The 21,383-nt window shown below is 39.3% G+C and overlaps 1 protein-coding gene across 2 annotated transcripts in view; it reads left to right on the top strand.

Moving 5' to 3' along the window:
* The window catches only part of trps1 (trichorhinophalangeal syndrome I), a 167,528-nt gene extending 162,506 nt beyond the window's left edge, over positions 1–5,022 (top strand). For both annotated transcript variants that reach the window (XM_084739336.1, XM_084739335.1), the window contains exon 11: positions 2,309–5,022. In XM_084739336.1, the coding sequence (XP_084595462.1) occupies positions 2,309–3,904 (1,596 nt within the window). In that variant the 3' untranslated portion in view covers positions 3,905–5,022. The remainder of the gene's footprint in view (positions 1–2,308) is intronic.
* Positions 5,023–21,383: the final 16,361 nt, after the last annotated feature.

Raw genomic sequence — 21,383 nt, 5'->3', positions numbered from 1 at the left:
AGTAAGAGGAATGTCAATGATTTGACAAAATTTTGTCCGTGTAGAGGCCTGTAATGATCCAGGTGTCTAAAATGGACACTAGCTTGGTGCTTTAAATGACCCTTCTCTCATTAAATAGTTTCAGTAGCTGCTTTACAATGACTGATACACCCCACACTGAGAGTGACACCATCTTTAGCCATATTACACAGCACACACACAGACACACATGTGCAAGCATGCTTTTATGTACATACCTTTGGAAGGGCACATTCTCAGTCACAGACACAAGGTAATCCACACATACAGAGGGGGATAAATCATTCGAGGGGATCCTGACATAGGCATAGAATACATTACAAAAGCATGAGAGGCTTAAGAGACGTTCTTTTTTTCTTTTCATCCTCTTTCGTTCATCCATGTTCCTCCGCCATCGTTCTTCACTATCTCTCTCTGCTGACTTGGTCCTTGTCTATGCATCTTTTTCTGATTGTTTTTCATCTGCCATGATGTATGTCACGAGCTTTACATCACTTACATACAGACACAGCGGGGCTCTCCAGAGACACAGAGGAGGCACATACATGAACACGATAACACGGCTCTTTTCTGTCCCTGAAATATTCAGTGTTCATAATCAATTCCACCTGCATGCCAGTGTGAATTTCAACAAACTGAACGCTCTTTTGATGCTCGAAAAGCTCATCTCTTTATGCCAGCTGAATTTGACTTTGTTGTCAGTTAATGCTATGTGGAAGTCACTATTTATAATGTGTATTTAGACAGTGGGCTTGAATGAAACAGGTTCTTCAACAGTGAAAGTCATTACTTTTGAGCTGAAGTGTAAACACTTTGAAAGACTCTTTAAACCGTACGGTTTATTTTACTTCCAGGAACGAAAACATTTCGCTAATTTGTCTGGAAATGTTTTTGGCATGTATTTAGGAATGAAGCATCAGAAAAGTTTCATCAATCAGCAAGTGCTTTATTAATTCCAATGGGAAATTGAATAAGTGAGGAGGACTTCAGAAACTGTGTAGTGGGCAGATTTTAGTCTTTGTAATTCTGCTCCTCTGCCTTTTTAACACAAACTCTCAGTTTCTCATAAAACCAGTTTCTATAATTGGTTTTACTTTAGTTTCAGTGTATTGTGATTGTGTAGTTTGCTCTACTTTTAGTGGGAGAGATTACTCAATGATAGTTGATGAAGACATACATGTTCACATGTTTGTGAGGGATCTGTCAGTGAAGCAGAAGTTGAGTCTTCAGGGCAAACTTGCATCAGATGTAAGCACTCCCCCTTGTGGCGAGGGCAAAAACCACTGCATTAGTGCTGCATATGTTAGACCTCCTTTAGCATGTCAGTTAATTATAATCATGTGGGTGGGGGGTTATAGTAATAATATTAGTTACATTGATGTTGAAAGGGGTTTCAGTTTCTCCAAATATTCAGGCTAAATTACTCCAAACTCCTGCTTTTCTTTTTTTTTTTTTTTTGTACATATGTCCTCCTTGGCCCCTTTTGGCCTTATTGGCTGCAAAATGCAGATGAAAGGTTTGGATATTAAATTAAATTTTAACCCTTTTCAGTTGTGAATTAAGATTTTAAAAGTAATAAAGTAGATTAGTGTAATGCATACTGAAGTAAGAGTAAAACTACAGATTTGAAATTCCAGGTTTGAAGAAATACTCAAAAAAGTTTCACTGAAATTTGTTTTGTTTTTTGTTTTTTTTTCACAGAACTACTTTGCTGCAATTGCTAGAAACCAGAGTTTCCTTTGTAGATCTTCAGTCAGCCATAGTGTCACTTAATTAATAGGGATATGGGTATCGAGAACTGTGACTAAACCAATACCAGTTCCTGACTGGAAACAATTTAACTTGTTACTTCTAAAAAAAAGTAATAATAAAACTGCAGTTCAATCTTTTCACATCTTTTCATACTATGTGTTTTATTTTGCACCAAATTATGGTAAGTAATATCAATAAGAGCATCAATAAGTATTGGCTTCAATAAGCAGTATCATTATCAATATCAGTATCAATAAAATCCTAATGATAGCCTTTCCTCTTCCTAAGCATTGTGTGTTTATTTCACCAAATGTCAAATGGCTTTATATTGAATTAAATCATTACAATTTCCGATGTAATGCAGTTAATTTAGTTTCATGACAATTAAATATTGCTGGACAATGAATGCTTGACAGTCTTAGTCAGGTCAGATAAGGAACTCTAAATAACTGAAGGGAAAATCACTTCATTTATTGCTAAATGTTTACTAACCCTTTTCCTTTTACTGTGTTTTTTCTTTGTTTCCTTTATCTTGTAGACACCCAGACCTCTAAACATCATCAAGCAGAACAACGGTGAACAAATCATCCGACGGCGAACCCGCAAACGCCTCAACCCTGACTCACTGTCGTCTGAAACCTCTGCCTCCAAGCAGCAACGCATCACCAGCGAGGAGCGTATGAACGGCGAGGAGTCCGACAGAAGCTCGATCAAAAACCAGCAGCCTTCCCCTCGCTCGCGCTCACCCCGATCCACTCAAGCCTTCCTCGCCAATCAGACGTTGGAGATCCACCGACGCATGCCTCCTCTGCTCCTACCTTCACATCCACCTTCATCACTGGTAGCTGAGGGCAACGGCGGCATCGTTGAGGGAGGGATGATATCGAAAGTAGAGGGCAGCAAAGGCGGAGGGGGATCAGAACGAGGCAGCCCCATTGAGAAGTATATGCGTCCATCCAAACCATCAAGTTATTCTCCTCCTGGTTCACCCATTGAGAAGTATCAGTATCCCCTTTTCTCCTTACCCCTGCCATTAACCCTCTCACCTGATCTGACCCCGGAGTCGGATTGGCTCAGATTCTGGACCAAGTACAAGATGGCCGCCGCCTCTGGGGTTCCTGGTAGCATCAGTAATCTAAGCAGCCCTGGTAGCCTTGGAAATAACGCTCATTATCTCGGTGCAATGGTGACTCCAGTACAGCATCATCAGCAAAGCTACACGGTGCCTTACTGCGCCTCTCCCTACTCTCCTCTCCCCCCTCCTCCAGCTCCTCCTCACTACCCTCCTCCTCCTCTTCATTCCCAAACCTCCTCATCTTCATCAATAGAAAATGATGCCCCTTTGGATCTTGCAATAAGACAAAGAGACACAAGTGCTTCAAATGCGCACTTGTCAACAAATGGCGCAGAGAGGCGAAGGCAAGAGTCTCCGCTGGCTGAGAGATTGAGAGAGAACTGGAAAGGAGAGAAGGAGGAGGAGGAGAGGACAGATGAAGGAGGGAACCAGAGGGAGGAGATAGGAAAGGAAGCGAAGAATCACTTGATAAAAAGTCGGTCAAGTGTCCCGTCGAATCGCGCAATGGTTGAAGTGGCCACTCAGGATGATCTGACCAACCGCTGCGTCCACTGTGGGATCTACTTCCTAGACGAGGTCATGTATGCCCTGCACATGAGTTGCCACGGTGACCAGGGACCATACCAGTGCAGTTTTTGCCTGCATGTGTGCGTGGATCGCTATGATTTCACCACGCACATACAGAGGGGCTTACACAGGTACACAGACAAAACGTCACAGAACAGGAGTCACACGCAGGATGGCATAGTTCAGAACATCACGGCGATGTCGGAGACGCCAGAGGAAAAAGATGACGGTGAGCGCAGTGAGGTCACAGATGAAAGCAAGGATGTCACAGGAGTTTGTCATGACAACCAAGCAAAAGAAATGCCAGGCAGTGACACCACTGACAATGAAACAGGAGCTGAAAATGAGCTAAAAGGAGACGGTCATGACCCAACAATCCAGGAAGCGGGAGATAAGACGGCGTCAGAAAGCGTTGATGACATCACAAAAACCACAGAGTTCACAACTGTTGCTGAATCTACAAACTTAGACGAGAACACAGAGGGTAATTAACCTGATGCCTTTGACTCACACAAACCTTGAAGAACGCGTTTTATTGGATGAATAAGCTGCATGTCTCCAGGTTCCTGGAGGCTAGCTCATGTCAAAATGGGCCTATCCTGGGCACTAAATGGAACACATCCTTATGCTGGAAGCGCTCGGCTGTCAAAATGGTCAAAAAAATCATTGTAGGATCCCGCTGAACTGCTGCAGGGACAGTTTGGAGGAATAGCCTTATCCTGTGTTGAGTGACGGTCACTTGACAGCTCTGTGGCGACTATTCAACAACAGAGTCCGGGCATGCAGCTGAAATCACCTTTTAACAAACAGCCACTTCATGTGCTTTCCAAATAAGAGGATTGGAAGCTCGACTGAAAGTTGGACTGGTCTCATTTAGGATGAGTTGGAGGAGCTCAGCACTTGCACAGCCACCGTACAGCAGAGCAAAAAAATACAAATGCTAGAAAACACTTTAACCGAACTGAACTGAGCTGGTCCAAACTAGTCTGATTTTATCTTGGTACAACCAGATCTGATCTGGTTAGAACTGCTTTGTTCTGGTCCAGAGCAGCGTGTTTTTGACTGTTTCATCGCTGTGCAAACGGATCCAAAACCAAAACTTGTTCTGACTCTTTGAAACTGGTCAGTGTTAAACCAGTTTGCTCCAGTTCAGCTGGTGCTACCTTGGTACAAAAGGATTCTTTCACTCGTGCCCTGTTGTCTCTGAAACTGCAAACACAAAGAGGCCCCCACACTGGGAGACTGGTCGGGTTTGATTTGACCGTGTGACTTTTTGAACTGCTTAAAACCAGTTTTAACTGGTTAAACCGGAGTAAATCCGGACCGAAGTGTTCTCTTCATCCATTTGGATAAAAACCAAGTGACATTATTTTCTACCTTCCTCCGTGCCATGATACTAGCTACGTGCCTGGCTGCCTGCCTAATAGAACAACCATCTATTAACCTGCTTAACATTTATATTAATAATAATAATGGTAATAATAATTATGATGATGTTATAGTACAAAAACATGCAATTTGCTACACTTTCCTATATATAATATGTTATTTTGTAAAGACAAATAATGCTTTTTTGCAGGAAATGGTACTATAAAAATTAGTCTATTTGAGTTTTTCTCTCTTTTGTTTTTGAGCTATCTGTTGTTCGTGTTCTTATGGAGACTTGTTACGTTGATAACAGCCGTCTAACAGAAATGGTACAGAAAAAGAGGGGGTTGTGTGTATGTGTGCATTTGTGTTAATTGCGTTTTATGTGTGTAAGGATCAAAGGATGTGTCCGTCCCCAAACGATGATGTAAAATAATGAAGGCTTGCGCTCGGTATTTCAGTCCTCAGGGGTCACACGTGTTGCACACCAACCCACCTGTTTCACAGCATGTGACACATCATTTTTACATGTTCAGTGGTTGAATGGTTTTAGCATGTTGCATAATTTTCTCTTATATATATATATATATATGTTCTTTTCATGTTTTTATGTGTTAACTGGTCAAAATGGTCTTAGTACATAACTTTTTCTGTGTCTTTCACATGTTGTTAGGTTGCATTGTTTTATAGAGAGACTTAAGAACTTAGGGAGATAAACCCTAAATTTTATCATAAGGATCAGTTATTTGGGTTAACTGTATGAACTTTTGCTCTGTAATGAGTCTACAGAGTGTCTTGCCTACAGTGTTTTATTCAGCCTTTCTCATATTTCTGAGAGTTTGGTAGGTTACCTCTATGTAGCATGTTAGCAGCTTATAAAATCTGCAAAATAAGTCGCCTTTTCTATGGATGGGAACTGTTACATAATACTGAAAAAAAACAAAAGACTACGTTGTAAAGTCACATTTTACGATTGAATGAAGTAAAAACGATAGAGTTGCTTTCAACTCATCCCACTTTTCTACCATTCATTGCCCACTTATGGATTCTAAATGAGTCTTTTAAGGGAAAAGACCCACCTGAAACCATAACTGAGTCTCTCTTTAAACCAAATTTAACAGTTCTCATCATTTATTTTCATCGTCAAAAGAATAGTGACAGTCAGGGCTTTGAGTCCTCCGATATGCGTCAGTATGGAGCAACATGATGGCCATCTTTTTTATTTTTATAAAGCGAGAATCACTTCTTCAGCCTTGCTGCCTTAGTTGCTAAAAAAAAACAACAAAAGAAAACACCAAGGGACTTCTTTGAAGGAAATAATAATAATAGGCCGAAAGAAAATAAAAGACGCAACAGAAAAAGCTATTTTTCTATGCTTATCCAAAAGACATGAGATGAATGAAAAATATTCCGCCTAGTGCCTGGTAACTTGTACAGTTTTTCTAAAAGGTATGTTTATCTGCATCAAAAAGTTATGTAACTCATGAGTCATGACAAGCAGAAGCTGGACAAACAGATTTCTATATGAATTCCCATGCACCAATTTATCAGTCATCCATTTCGATGATTCAGTCCAGTGTAGCTGTCTGATTGGTCCAGAAACCTATTCACACTTGGCATTTTCAGCCCATGAAAAAGACCCACATATGCTTTTAAAATATGAAATCGGTTCCCATGCTAACTGTCAATTACCAGTCAACCATCTTTTTAATTTTTGCATTTTTGTAGAAATGTTGGGACACATGCCTTGGTAGCTTTTATATGAAAGACTTCATACCAGGAAGATGTTCTCTACTGTGCATCTGGTTCATTTGGAGATGGAAGCTCACCAGAGTGGCCATATCGTGGTAAAGGTGTTATCGTTCTAAATTGTTATATGTTTTAATACATTTTGTAGAATTTTGTCTCAACAAAAGGACACATTTCATCATGTTTTAAACCAGCAGTGAGATGTGATTTCTCTTCTTGCAAGCAAGGCGACAAATGATAAAATCAGATGAATTCTCTACTCTGTCAGACGTCGACGTTATGTCTGTTTTACTTCTGTAAGCATATTGAGAGCAAGTGAAAAAAACTTGTGTGTGTACACATACTTGGCCAATAAATCAGATTCTGATTCTGAAATAAAATAGCTGAACTTTACACCAGAGGAACCAGTGTGTTGTGGGAAGCTGGTTGCAGGTTAATTCCTCCAGTATATGTGTTAAACCTTAAAACACTCTTTTATATTAGAAGACCTTGCATACTCTTTATGTTGAGGCATATATTTCCAAACTGTTGAATAATTGATCATATGTAAGCAAAAGGAAACATTTTTTCAGTTTGTACTGAAATGCTGAGGGCATACTACATTTGCATCAAACAAAAAAAAACTTTTCTAACACTTGACACAGTATTGAATGTGTCACACTGAAACACTAAGAATCCTATCAAACTATTGGTGCAGCACAGTGTTCATATTGGAGATGGAAGTCAGACTTATCACAGTCATTGCTGAGAAGACCTCTCACTGCTGCAGTTAATGAATGCAAAAAGAAAATCAATCTAATTATTTAGGATGGCGCACATCAAGTTTGAAGAGTTTACTTAACATCTTTACCATGTATGGCTCCACTATATCACACCTGTCAAGTGAAGGCTTATTAAATGCATTAGTTACATGGTTTAGAAATACTTTTATTCTGAAGTTTGCCCTTTATTTGCTGAATAGGTTCAATCAGGACTGATGAAGCCAATGGAGAAAAAAAGTTAGAATTGTTTTTATTCTCTGAAATCTCTTGTGCTAACATGTTTTTTTTTTAGAATTTACTTTATTTTAGTTATGGGCATCTCTTACAGTGAGGGGCTGCTAGCATAATAAAAACTGTTTACATTTGCAAATGTAGCAACAAAAAAAAGCAAAGACTTTGTTAAAGGACAGAACAAAAGGAAGGACTGAGGGAAACCTGCTGAGATGGATAGATGGGTGCCTTTGAAGAATATATGGGGATAAGGTGGATGAAAAGAGGGAGAATGGGATCAAATGATGCTTGTAGTGGCTGATAAAAAGAGGTTTGGTTTATGCATCCATTCATCGCCTCTCCTCTGTTGTTTGTCCCTCCCCTCAACATCACTTGTATCTTTCTCTTATGTTGTCTAATTTGACACATACCTCTCCAACTCTTTCTTTTTATCACTCCACCTGCTACTACTACCCTCTGCCACTCATCTCTTCTGTATTCTGTCGTCTTTTGATAAGGGTAATCTCAGCTGGTAGACAGGTCGATGGGGTTTAAATGGGAGTTAGGTGATTGTGTCACACCGTGTATCGCCCAAATACCTGAGGTCGGCCCAGTTACCCCAGAACTGACAGGAGCTGCTCGTGTTGTTAACAGGAGTAAGAAGCAAATGTGGATTTTCTCAGATTTAGTTACATTCATTTGCCAACGGGAGTCACATTTGATAAAGATTCAACATAAATTTTCATTTTTAAAAAGATGTGAAGTCCTTTGGTGAAGATTTTCATGGGATTTCTAGGAAAAACTAGGACAAAGATATGTTTAAAAAGGAAAGAAAGAAAAAAAGGATCAAATAGTTTTTGGGCTTTTTTTTTCTCTTTCTTTGTTATATCTGGGTGTACATCTCCTCTTGATGAACCAGAAGGATTTCTCAGCGAGCTGGAGTCAAATTCTGATGCCAAAATGTTTCAATAGTTTAGCTTTTGAAAGAAAATCTTTGCCCTGAACTCACTGAGTTGAAAGTAAAAAGAACACAGCCTTGACAATAAAAGAACTTTGCTCATGCACATTTTTGTATTGTAAGTGCTCTGCAGAACCCTTTCCTTTCCAAATATCTCCTTTTGTGTATTTGCCAGCTTAACATTACTGTATATCTAAAACATGACTAGATATTAATGTTGATAGGAACGTTTCAGCTGCCGTTTATGATTTAAAATACACAATGTTTGGTGAGAAATGAGGTTCTGCAGGACACACATGACTTGACTTTGTTTTACTTCAGTAATGAGTGTGTATGTTTTAGGTTTGATGGCATTTCACATCAGCGTTTACATTGGGGAGCCTTAACAAGTGTTTTCATCTTTGTCTTTGTCAGAATGTGTTATAGAAAATGATGCTGTTGCTTGCACTCCATTACTATGTTCTTATTGCCAAGGAAGGGACAACACACACACACACACACACACACATGCACACACACGGAGACACACACATCAGCAGTGGTACGGATTGAGTGTGCATTATGGGATGTACAGTGTTAACCATGGGAGACAAGGGAGCTCAAGGCCAGTTTATTAATGGTCAGACGCACACACACACACACACATGCATGCACACACACACATCAACTATGTACATTTAACCAATATATTTTAGTAGAATTTTGTCTCTATTCAGTTGATGGCTTTTATAGAAAAAATTTGATTTTTTTTTTTTTTTAGGTTTTTTTCTTTCTCATGTTGTATTTTATTCTGCTACCTTTCTGTATGTTATTGTTTTTAGGTTTTATTTCATGCAAAAATGATATTTCAACAACAACATATTTTGACAGCCAAGAAAAAGTTTGTTACACAGCTAAACTTGAAGAATAATGTTGATGATGATGACGATGATAATAATTAATAAAAGTAATAACAAACATACCGAAAATGGACAATGGGTGTTTGATTCATTGGTGATTTATTTTGAAAAAAGACTAGAAGAATGCCTTTGTTCAAAGGGTGCACGATATTTGACTTTTGCTGATATTTTCCAAGTCATTTTTGGAGGAGACTGAAATATGCAAATTTTTCTGCCTAATTGCAGAGCATATAATGGAATTAACATATAATTATGTCTACATTTCTCATGCTGACCCACTGGCAAATGCAGACATAAAATACAGTGCTTTTCAATGCTTTTGTTTCTCTTTGTTCTTCATCAATGTGTTGGACTGAATGCAATTTTGCTCCTCCCTGCATGAATCACACTGAGCAATCTTTGGGAAAAGCAACTTTGCTATCCCTTTTGGACACTTCAAAAAAAAACCAAAAAAAAAAACCTCTACATCACAGACATACTCGCCTTGCATGTGCATAATTAAACCATCATCAATCTGTCATATCAACATAAATGTTTCAGGCCAGTACAGATATTTCATTTTAAAGCATCCCTACTTTGTTCTATAAATCCTCAGTCTCAGAAGACTCAGGCTTTGGCCTTGCTGCAGTATGTAAATCCCACTCAACATGTGTCAGAAGAGCGGGGTCTGACAACTGACAAACTGCAGACTCTGGCATCACAAAGACACAAATGTGCTGGCTGTGGGCTGAACAGACGTGATTTTTAACACAGAGCTTTCATACCGAGTCAGGTGAATTATTTCAGAGGAGATTTGCAATAGAAAAAAGCGAATCCCCCAAACACACCTCCTCCTGTGCTCTCTGAATGTAGCCAGGAGCTCCACAGCCATCATGTATTTTTATTCACATCTGTTCTCTTCTGCTTTTGCTACTTTACTAGCTTGCTTTTCCTCATGAGATTATTTATTTGTCACTTAGATTATTTACTGTAATACACAAAACAGAAATCAAACTGGTGCTGAATAAAAATGTGTGAATTAGCCTTGAGCCAGTACAGAAAAGACATTTCAAGCAGATGGCCATGAAAATTTGGATGATTCCATGTGTTTTTTATACACTGTGGCCATTTATCTAGTGCCACACTAAGGTCAAACTTTCTGCATGATCAGTGTTTTGTTCCATGAGGAAGCAGCTTAATGAAATTTGCTGTTAACATTCATGGGCATCGGAGGATGACTTGTAATTTTGTTTGTGATCTTCTGTTCTTCCATTTTAACAATTACATCAAGCCAGGATTTCAGTTTTCAGACAAGAAACATAAAACTCTTTGGACATTTTTTTTTTTTGAGATTCCCTCTTGAGCGACTGACAGGTCAAAAAGTCAACTTCATATACAAGACAAAAGATTTCCACGATAGTGTTGATTTTATTGACCTCATCACCTCTCCTCTAGCGTTACCCTCCAGACAGACTTTAGATATTTTGCTGCACTGCTGTTCAAATAAAAAAGTTGAAATGACAATTTTAGAGCAAAATTCTATTGCATATTCTGGGGTATAATGAACAAAGCATATTGTACTATTACTGTTTTCAGTAACAACACCTCATTGACTGAACTATTAATGAAAAATATTTAAGAAAGCAGTGGCCAGTCTAGGGGTGAGGTTGTCAATCGCAACCAACCAAATACCACTCACTTCACCCTCCCCTTCCAAGAATGTAGGAGGAACTATTGTAACCAGGGATGCACCGATACCACTTTTTTCAGACTGAATACAAGTACAAGTACGTACATTTGGGTACTTGCTGATACAGAGTACCAATACGAGTACTTAATAATGCCATTAAAGTTCTAACAATAACTTTTAAAACATGTTTTATTTTAATTAGATAGTCACTTTGTAAATGTAACAAATTATTGTTGCTGTTTCCTGCTACAAGTGTAACCATAGTTACTGTACACATTACATTTTTTGGTTATTTGTAGTAAGTTATTTTACTGATTTTGTGTTCCTTATTAAGCTGTGCAGTCTACTGTGTATATGACATTTCAGTATAATAATTTCACAACATTATTATGGACTTGCAGAATTAAGTTTACCATTATAAATGTTGTTATATATAATTATTTCATTATCATTTACTGCATTTTAACTAGTACTTTAATCACACATTTACATGTGTAGTATTTATGTTTCTTCTTCATGTCCCTCTTCTCTAAGAGTTAATTAGTTCCCACCTGTCCTTGTTTAGGGGGGGACAGGTATGAGTGTGGTGCCATGTGTGCAACAGTTTTGTTGACCCTGCACGCGTGTCATGTGCTGTCAGGCCGTTTTGGTGAAGAATAAATACACTAAGAGAAGTTGTAGCAGCTTATTACGAAGAAAAGAGGGTTACAGACTGAAGGCGGCGGTGTTTTTTATTCATCTTTCGGATTAATTTGCCGAGGCATTTAACTAGTTTACGCCCGCCGGGACTTATTGGACAGCGGCTGGCTGCGGTCTACAGGTGGACTCTGTGTTTATTTCAGTTTTACATGGAAGTTTACGGACAGTTTCCAAAGTCTCTGCGGTCATTAATGGATGAAGCTGAGGACAGCGAGTCCCTCCCTGATGATGACAGCGCGTCCAAAAAAAGAGGGTAAGCATCAGAAAACTCCTTCAGCTCTGCATCATGGCGGTTCTTTAAATGTTTGCTTGTGTCGAGCGGCTACTTTCGGTATCGGTATCGGCGCATCTCTAATTGTAACGTCATTCTGGGCTGCTGTAGAAACACGACAGGGCAACATGGTGGCCCCTGTGAAAGAGTCTCCTTACACAACGGACCTTTAAGAGAGGCATAAACTTCACAATGTCTGTTACTGATCAGACCAAATCTGACCAAATTTCAGCGTCATCAGGCCTTTGCAGTACAGTGTATAAGGCCGTTCATGGTGCCTGTTTCTCACTGGACCTGCATGAGGTGGCAAACAGAGCATCTGACGTTACCATGGCAACACAATGCATCATTTGGACTGAAAATATGGACAGTAAAACACAACTGGCTTACCCTGATTCTGCAAAATGAACAGCCCTTATTGTCTTTCTAGTCACCTGCGAGTCCTTGTTCGCCTCTTTTATTGTTTAGAAATTAGGGACACAGGATCGCATTAATGATCAAGTCAGCACCTCTGCCTTGTTTGCATTCCTGTTGCTATCACTTTATATTTACATGTAAAGTGTGAGCACTCGGGTTGTGCCTTGATGATCAGACATACAGTGTGAGCACATAAATCTTGAGCCTCGTAGGGTGATCACATTGTGCTTGTTTTGGCCAACAGAGGAGGCTGCTCACTACAGGAGCTTCATATCACTCTCCTTCTTCTAACTGCTCATCCTAGTTGTGCAGAAAACTGTTGTAGAAATCCTCGAGAGGAGCTAGCAAGTGGCAAGACAATCCACAACAATCCACCAGCTGCATTGATCAATTGTAGTTTACCAGAGCTTCACTCATCATGGTCCTGTAAACTATGATTTTCTGACACAGTTAAGTTGCTTCATTAGTGCCCGGTTTCATCAGTCAGTCTGCACTGTAGTTTATAACAGTACAGCAGTTACCATTGGTCAAAATACATACAACATACATGCAAAAACCATAATCCGTGTCCCAGTGTTTATTTCACAGATAAAAACACTGGTTATTTTAATGATATACTGAGCGCCAAACTTGAAATTTCCCCATTTTCTGTTTCAAATATCTGGTGGCCTTAGAGCTTAAGCTTTACGTTACAGATGATTTACTCATACAGGAACTGGAATTGAACAACAGCATTTTTAAAATCATAAAGTGTGTGTACAGCTACAACCGGAGGCTCATTTCTCAACTACATGCGTCATGCAGAGATAATGTGAGAGCATATTTTAAATTACCTGTAACCCTCCTTTGGGTCAGGAACTTTGACAAACTTAATAAGCACAGCAGTGCCATCTGTCAAAAGACAAAAGCTTGTACTCTTTGGTTTAAATTACTGTAAGTTTAGCTTTATCAGGTTATCTCTGTGTTTATAAGATGAGCATTGATTAACTCTGCCTTAGAGCCTGCAGTGATATTATGTGGCAGTGGGGTGTCATTTAAATGTGTATGTGTCTGTGTGTGTGTGTTGTGAGCGTACAAGTGTGTGATGATTGGCCACAGCAAGTCAGCATCAGACTAGAATATTAAATACCCTGGTGTCTACTGGAGAGGTCAACACACAGACACATGCAGCTGCACATAATTATGAACCTGTTCAAGGCAAAAGAGAAAAATCCATCAAACCAATAAAAGGCAAAGCAAATAAAAGAAATGTGCATGCAACGATTCATGGGCACGGTTACATACTATATGCCAAAACGGGGAAAACACATCAGATGGTAGATGTATGCTTGCACACACACTTCTTCTGTTTTTTCATGTCACACATGCATATCTTCTCTGTATGCAGCATCTGCCCTGTTTGTCTCTCTGTCTGTCTGTCAGCCTGCCTGTCTGTCTGTTTAAACATCTCGCAAACATCATTTCTGTTTATTGTAATTCATGTTTATGTATGAGTTACCTACACTGTTGATAGAGGGTTTGACTCTCTGTGCCTGTGTGTGAGAGAGCAACAGAGGAAGGAGGTGCATGACTGTGTGTTGGTGTGCAGGTGCTTATGTATGAAGCAGCAATGTTGTTGCTGTTGTCATGTCTGCATGTGGATTTATTGGGATGTTTTCATAGCCGTTTTCATATTCTGACTGACAGAATGCAGAGATGATGGATGGATGGATGATAGATAGATAGTCTAGAAGCAAATGGTTCTGGGTAGACCCTCAGCTGCTCTGGAAGAACCATTTTGGAACATTTATTTCTAAGAGTATAGCTAGATAGATACTTTTATTAGGGTTCCACTTTGAATCCTTCCAGTGGGCTCCACCTAGAACCCAACATAAGGGGTTGCACCTGTAACCATCAGTTTCAGGCAGAGTCTTATATGAGAGGTTCTACAGAGAACTCTTCTATGGTGTAATGTTTCCACCCAGAACCCTCTCTGGGGGTTCTATCCTGCATCTTTCCACCTTCTAAGGGTGCTAACAGGTGTTTTATCTAGAACCCAACCAAGTATGTTCTACTGAGAACCGTTTTATATTATGTTACAATAAACCCGTGATAAAATTCTTTAAGAAATTCAGTGACCCTCTCTGTAGTTCTGTCCAGAATCTGTCCTCCTTTGAAGGTTGCTAACAAAAACCTAGTACCCACCCAATGGGTTCTACAGGGAACTCTTTATTATAGAACAAATAACCCCTGATGAAAAGGGTTCTTAATGGATCCCTTACCGCAAAATTCCACTAGGCGCGGCTGTGTTGCATTACGGCTGCGCCACGTCAGCCGGTGATTGCAGTCATTCTATACAATGCTTGTGATTCCACCAGCAGCGCCTCGGTGCATCCCAGAAGCAGATCTCTGCTCCAATCTGCTTCAAATACACGCCAAGTCTATTTTTTATGGATGCCGTGTCAATTAGCACAGAGCAGATCCAATGGGCAGGAAGTCAGACACAGAATAGGCAGGGGGGGAGAATCTGGTTAATTTTCAAAATGAAAGACCCCATGCAGACTCATGATCAAAAAGACAGACAGAAGAGAAACTATTTAACCATGTAGCCTGTTTATCCATGGTGGAAGCACAAAGAGCAAGGAAAGAGGACCTAATAAACAAAATCTAAGCAAGTAAACATAATCAGGCGGGCAAAATACTGCTGAAATGCTTCTGAAACTCTGAGGACAGATCAGAGCTGTGGCACATACATGCCGTGATTGGTGGAATCAACCGGTGAGTCTTACAAAGAACCCTGGATGAACCCTTTCTTCAAAAAAGGGTTTTTCAGAAGTAAATGGTACTGGGTAGACCCTCAGCTCCTCAGGAAGAACCATTTTGGAACATTTGTTTCTAAGAGTATAGATAGATGAGAACATGGGAACATGAATATGGCTCATGTTGACAGCTGTGAAGTTTGATAGTCTACAAGCACAGAGACAGAGAGAGAGCACCGCAAAGATAGACAACAGGAGAAGGTGAGAAAGGGATGGAGAAAAAGAGATGGAGAGAGAGATGATGTAGCTTCTAGGCATATTGAATATTGAATGATTCCAACATTGACTGCTGTGAGGTCTGCAAGCTGATTCCATATTCATTTTAGGTTATAAAGCTCCAGATAGGTAGATAGATAGATAGATGGATAGAGAAAGATAGTTGAGATTGAGGTTCATTAAATTAATCATTTATAAAACATTGAACTGCTGTTATGTGCCCAGGATCTCTGTGCCTACTGTAAGCATAATTACAGCTTTCCAGTGCCTCAGTATGTTGGCTGTGTATCATCAGCTTCACAGTGAGGTCCACTGCAGAGGGATTTCATGTGTAATCTTGCCTTTAGTTGCCTCTTTAATACTCTAGCTGCTTCAGTATTTTTTATTCTGGATGTTTTCCGCCTCTTCTCTCCTCTACTCTTTTTTTTTTTAAATTCAGTTACGTCTCATTGGCACGGCAGGAGAGACTCTGTGTTACCAAGTTACCAAGTTTATGCTCACCTCTCTCCCTCTCTCTGCTTAAAACAGCTGACAGATGTGTGGTAATTAAAGTGCATATAGTTTAAAGAACACAGTCACAAACAGCAGTGAACGTGTAACTCAGCAGCGTTCAGCGTTCCCAAAGGGTCATATTTGACAACCTGGGAATGAGGCTCAACTATCAACCATCTTTCTCCAGAATCTCTAACGCCACCTTGAAGTGTTCCTTGGGTTGAAAAAATTCTCCCACTTCTTAATTTGTGTAAACTACTTAAAACCCCACTCAGATGAGCTGGAAAATGCATTGTGACAAAGCTGAAAACGGCTGGTTTTGACTTGTTAGAGATTCGTGGTTCTCACAGGAGAACCATGCTACTCTCATATGAGGATCTTGAAGACGACGGTGAAACGACTACGGTAAAATGCAACATACACATTAATGCAGCTGTAATATTAATCTAAAACATCATATATATTAGTAGAACACTAACAGGGACCATTTTACTTCATAATGTACTTCTAGTTTTAATACTTTAAGTTTACTTATAAGACTTACATACTTTTATTTAAAGGTTTTGAATGCAGAACTTTCACTTGAAGTAGACTTTTCATAGTGTGATATTAATACCTACTAAAGTAAAGGATCAAAATACATTTTCCACTATTGATCAAATCCTAGAAAAAAAAAAAAAAACTAAATCAGTAATATCTTTACTCTCTGACTTCCGCACCCTGTCTGTAAAATTCCCCAGCAGCTTTTAAAACAGGTCCCAAATATATAGATTAATTTCTGTAAAACGTTTCTAAAACACCTGGGCGCTTTCAGGAAACGTTACTCATACATGAGTAAATCGTACATCTGTTGGGAACCGGGGGCGACAGATTTGATGTGTCTGTGAGTATTTACAGCAGCCAGACGGCGTATGTGGAGATGACTCAAAATAAACTACAGTGCTCATTATAATGAAGGAACAGTCAATTCAATTTCAATTTACTCCTCTTTATTGGCAAGAATGTTTGATGAGTCATATTTCCAAAGCATTACAAACAATATTACATAACACAGAGGACATACAGCACATTACCATTATAATAACAGTGACCAATCCATCATTGTCATTATAATGCATATACACATCACCAACACAATGACTCACATATTATCTTATATATCACTACAATAACAATTACTTGTAGTAAATAAATAGACTGTATTATAATTATAATACCATCTTTTAAAGCAGTCACCCAGTCAACAGTGTGTCTCGTTGATTTGTTGTTTATAATTTCTGGACAACAATAGGACTCTGTGGTACACGAGCTGTATTAGACCCTGTGAGACAATGGGTCCCTGAGTACAGCCATGTTAAAGACCCCATCACCTCTCATACATAACAGCAAGAAACATGGTCTCTGTGGTTGTTTTGCCTCCTTTTATAGTTGGTTTTGCCCCCTTCTGGTCATCTTACATCTCCTTGTGGTCTTGAAGAATCTTTTTGCAGTCAGTTTTTGTCTCTTTGTAGTCGTTACACATTTTGCAGGAGAAGCCCAGATGGGCTCCTGACCCCATGGGCATCTGGGCCTGTGACTGGTCAGCCTGTTAAGTAATTCAAGAGTATAGTACACTCATTATTGGTTTGGCCTTTTCATGGGAAATACTGAATATCATCAGATTTATCCTTTAAGAAATCACACTGTGACATTGTAATATTTAAAAAAATTCAAAATGTCATGCAAGCACTTTTTTGACACTTAATTTTCACTTTTACAGTGAATTTCTTCTCTTCTCTTCTCTTCTCTTCTCTTCTCTTCTCTTCTCTTCTCTTCTCTTCTCTTCTCCTCTCTTCTCTTCTCTTCTCTTCTCTGTCACTTGTTACATACTCTCTGCATGCGTACACAACAATGGCTGTGCATGCACGCACTGTATGTAAATACACAGTGTATATGCACAGACTCATGCATATATTTGTATGTACACACACACACACACACACACACACACACACACACACACACACACACACACACACACTCAATTGCACACACAGACACCCACACACAGCTTTTCCTTGCCCCGTCCTTCACATTAGGGCTTGGGAGTTCTTTAATAATAATTCAGTTAATAACATCTCCTCACAATAACACTGATAATGCTATGCGCCCGTGTGTGTGTGTGTGTGTGTGTGTGTGTGTGTCTTGCGAAACACTATTTCTATTTCTGTGGAAAACTCTGATAAGCTTTTGCTCAGTTTCCTCACCTGCAGCCCACCCCTCCCCCTCTATATAACCTTCCCCCCACTTTTCTAATAAAATGCATTTTAATTCTCTCCAGAGCACATGAGAGGACATCAGGGCACGCAGTCAGAAGAGCTGACAATAAAAAGCTTTTCCATTCTATTTCTGCTAGATTTGTTTTTTATCTGTCTCTAGTAGTTGGCGTCTTTATCCTTGTTGCACTCTGACTCTTTTTCTCTCAGTTCGTTTCTGATTTTCAGACCGTACAGTTTCTATATTTGATTCTGTATATTAAAGTTTAACAGGACGTTTGATGTGTTTGGGAGAGTGTTTATCTGTGTTGTATGAGAGAAAGTCTGGTGTGTGTGCTCGGTGTGTGTGTCTGTGCAGTTTAAACATTAATAACATTTCTTTCTCTTCAATTGTCATCTCAAGGCTCACAGGGCGACGTCTCACAAACAATTGGAGTTTGATCAAATTTGGGAGACTGATGTGTCTCATCGCTACATTCTGGCATCCTCTAAATTGAAGTGATTTGGCAAAACAGTGATATAAACACAAGTCAAAACAGGATGCATTGTGCATTCATGACAGATGTTTACTGTCGCCTTCAGTGGATTCTGACGTCACATCTGTGGTCATGCTGCATCCTTTAAAAGGAAGAACTCAATTTTGGGATTCAAAGTTGGAGCAGAAGAAGTCCATGTAGAAGATTTTATTCAGAAAATAATTATTAAAAATTAACTGGAAAGTAGTAAAAACTTTTCCCAACTTTATTTACACTTACATTTTAAAACTACTACAAAGAGTTTTTATCTGATTATGAAACTGTCTTAGTTTAATACTGATGCCTCTTTGAGACGTACATAAGCAAACAAGACCATTAGAGAGAGGACTGGCTTTTGTCCACAGGGGCCTGCAAAATCAACACAATATTAAAGTTCATAGTAGTAGTTTTGAAGGCATAATGTGCAACATTTTCCTAAAAAAAAGTAATACTCAGGGCCCTATCTTACCTATCAAAGTTGCTGCATTGGTGGCGCAGGTTGATTTGCTATCATGCACCAGCACAGTTGCCATTTTTGCCATGTCTGCTAAATAACAAGTGCACATGCGCCTGGTCTGTGCAGGAGGTCTAAAAATGAAGGCATGGCCCGGAACATCTTGTGATCAGCACATTGAAGTAAAAACCAGGGACCAGATTGGAATGGTACCCACGTCTCTGTGCCAGTTCGTCATTGTCTTTCCTGTCGAGCATCCCAGTCCTTTCCTGAGTTTATCTGGTGTTTGTGAGCTTTAACCTGATTTTCTTTGGACTCGCCAGTCATTTGGTTTTTGGAACGGCCTGCCTTTTCTTCTCTGTAGGCCTGCTATATATTTTCATTTGTGATTTTTTACTTTGAACTGCCACTGCTTCGCCTTGTCTGCACTTTTGGGTCTGTCCTTTTCTTTCATTACCTTGCTTGACTATCTGCAACCATTACAGTTTTACTTGCTCATATATCAGCTAACTGTACTGCAGTTGTTTGGGTTTCTAGACATTGATCATATCTTAACAAATTATTAGTCATTTAGAATCAGTTCCTGAGACTCATTTCACATTCTGAGAGATGAGATCCATATGTTGCTCTCTTTAGAAAACATTCATTGCTGTCCATAGATGATGTTAAATGTCAGATGACTTTGTTTCAATACTTGAATCACTGAAAAGTCTCCCAGCTACCTTTCCGATTTTTTTCTCATTTTACCTGCAGTCATTCATTTCCTTCAACTAGGTGAAAAAATTATTTCCATTTACTATATTGTCGTACATCAAGAAAACAGTTTTTAAACCAACTTTACACTTCCACAGTTATGAAATTCATTGAATCTGACACTGAGCTCGTCCTCGTGAGCTTTTAGGTCACAGTTAAAGAAATCTCTCATTTCATCTTGACTCTTAGGGCAAGATGCTTCTTCTGATAACACATTGATGTATTCTAGGTCTGTTTTACTGCTTTCATTCATTTCTTCTGCTTATGCTTGCTTGCGTGTGTTGAGTGTTCAGATAGTTAATAGATAGATAAATGTTTGCTTGTTGTTTGCCTGGTTTGTTCACTTTGCTGAGCAATGTTACTGTTTTTTTTAGGGGAGGGCTCTGAATTAGCCTTTCAAGCTTCCTTCCTCTCCTGCACCACAGCTACTATCCTTTCTACTGGTTTATTATTTTGTATCATTATTGTGCAGATAAACTAAACCAAACTATACACAAAGCACCAAGTAAAATGTTGTATTGCCATAATTATGAGCAACCAACTTTTAACCTATGCAGAGGCAGCAGTAAATCAGTGCTGAGGCAGTGCAGCTGCAGAAATATGAGCCAACGACACATTCAGGTGCCCTAAAACATCTCATATATCATTAAAAAAGCAACTACAGCATGATAAAATATAGAAATGAGAAAGTATTGTTTGAGGCAATAACAAATTATATATGAACATGAATAATCTTTACACAGCACATTGGCATTTTCTTTTTATCGGTGAACTTATTCTACTCTAAACTTCATTTCATTCGCGGATGAGGACTTGGGCACAGCCTGGTTTCACTTCACGCACTGGTTTATTTAGTATTTGGCCTCAATAAAAGTTACACACACAGGAATTTAACCTGCCACTTACGACTATAACCGAAGAAGAAGAATGAGAAGTTGGAGAGGAAAGTCTTCCTTGCATTTTTCACCATGGCCCCATGAATAAGATAAACAAACCTTTCCTCAAAGAACACCAGCAGAGGATGTGTTTATTCCACCCTGCTGTGAGAGTTCTACAAAATGCTGTAATGACCGACTTATTGGATGATTTAATCTTCTATTCGTACATAGACTTCTAACTGCGCTGACAGAAAAATTTGCTGGTTTAAAAATCACAGCCGATGGCAATTTGACTTCTTCTCTTCATGAGTCACTAATTTCCTCGATGATGATTCTAATAGTTCGTATACATCTTAACTTGGCTTTGGGCTACTGACATTTCACATCAACAACCACTAATCCTTTAAATATATTCAAGCTCAATAAGTGAGAGTGAGAGTATGAAGCCCGGAAATAAGTTCCTTGAGGACCTAGAAGATCTACTTATTGATAACTAAAGAACAAAAATTCATTTTCATTAATATATTCCCTCCTGGGGTAGCAGCTTGAAGAGTTTTACAGAGGGATGGTGCTTATGAATAAGGGTGTGAAGGGGTCATCCTGCTCCAG

This window comes from Lutjanus erythropterus, chromosome 16 (genome assembly GCF_056507025.1).
Source record: "Lutjanus erythropterus isolate fLutEry1 chromosome 16, fLutEry1.hap2, whole genome shotgun sequence".
Classification (NCBI taxonomy): Eukaryota; Metazoa; Chordata; class Actinopteri; order Lutjaniformes; family Lutjanidae; genus Lutjanus; species Lutjanus erythropterus.
The sequence above is the reverse complement of the archived record's forward strand: the minus strand, read 5'-3'. Positions and strand labels throughout refer to the sequence as shown.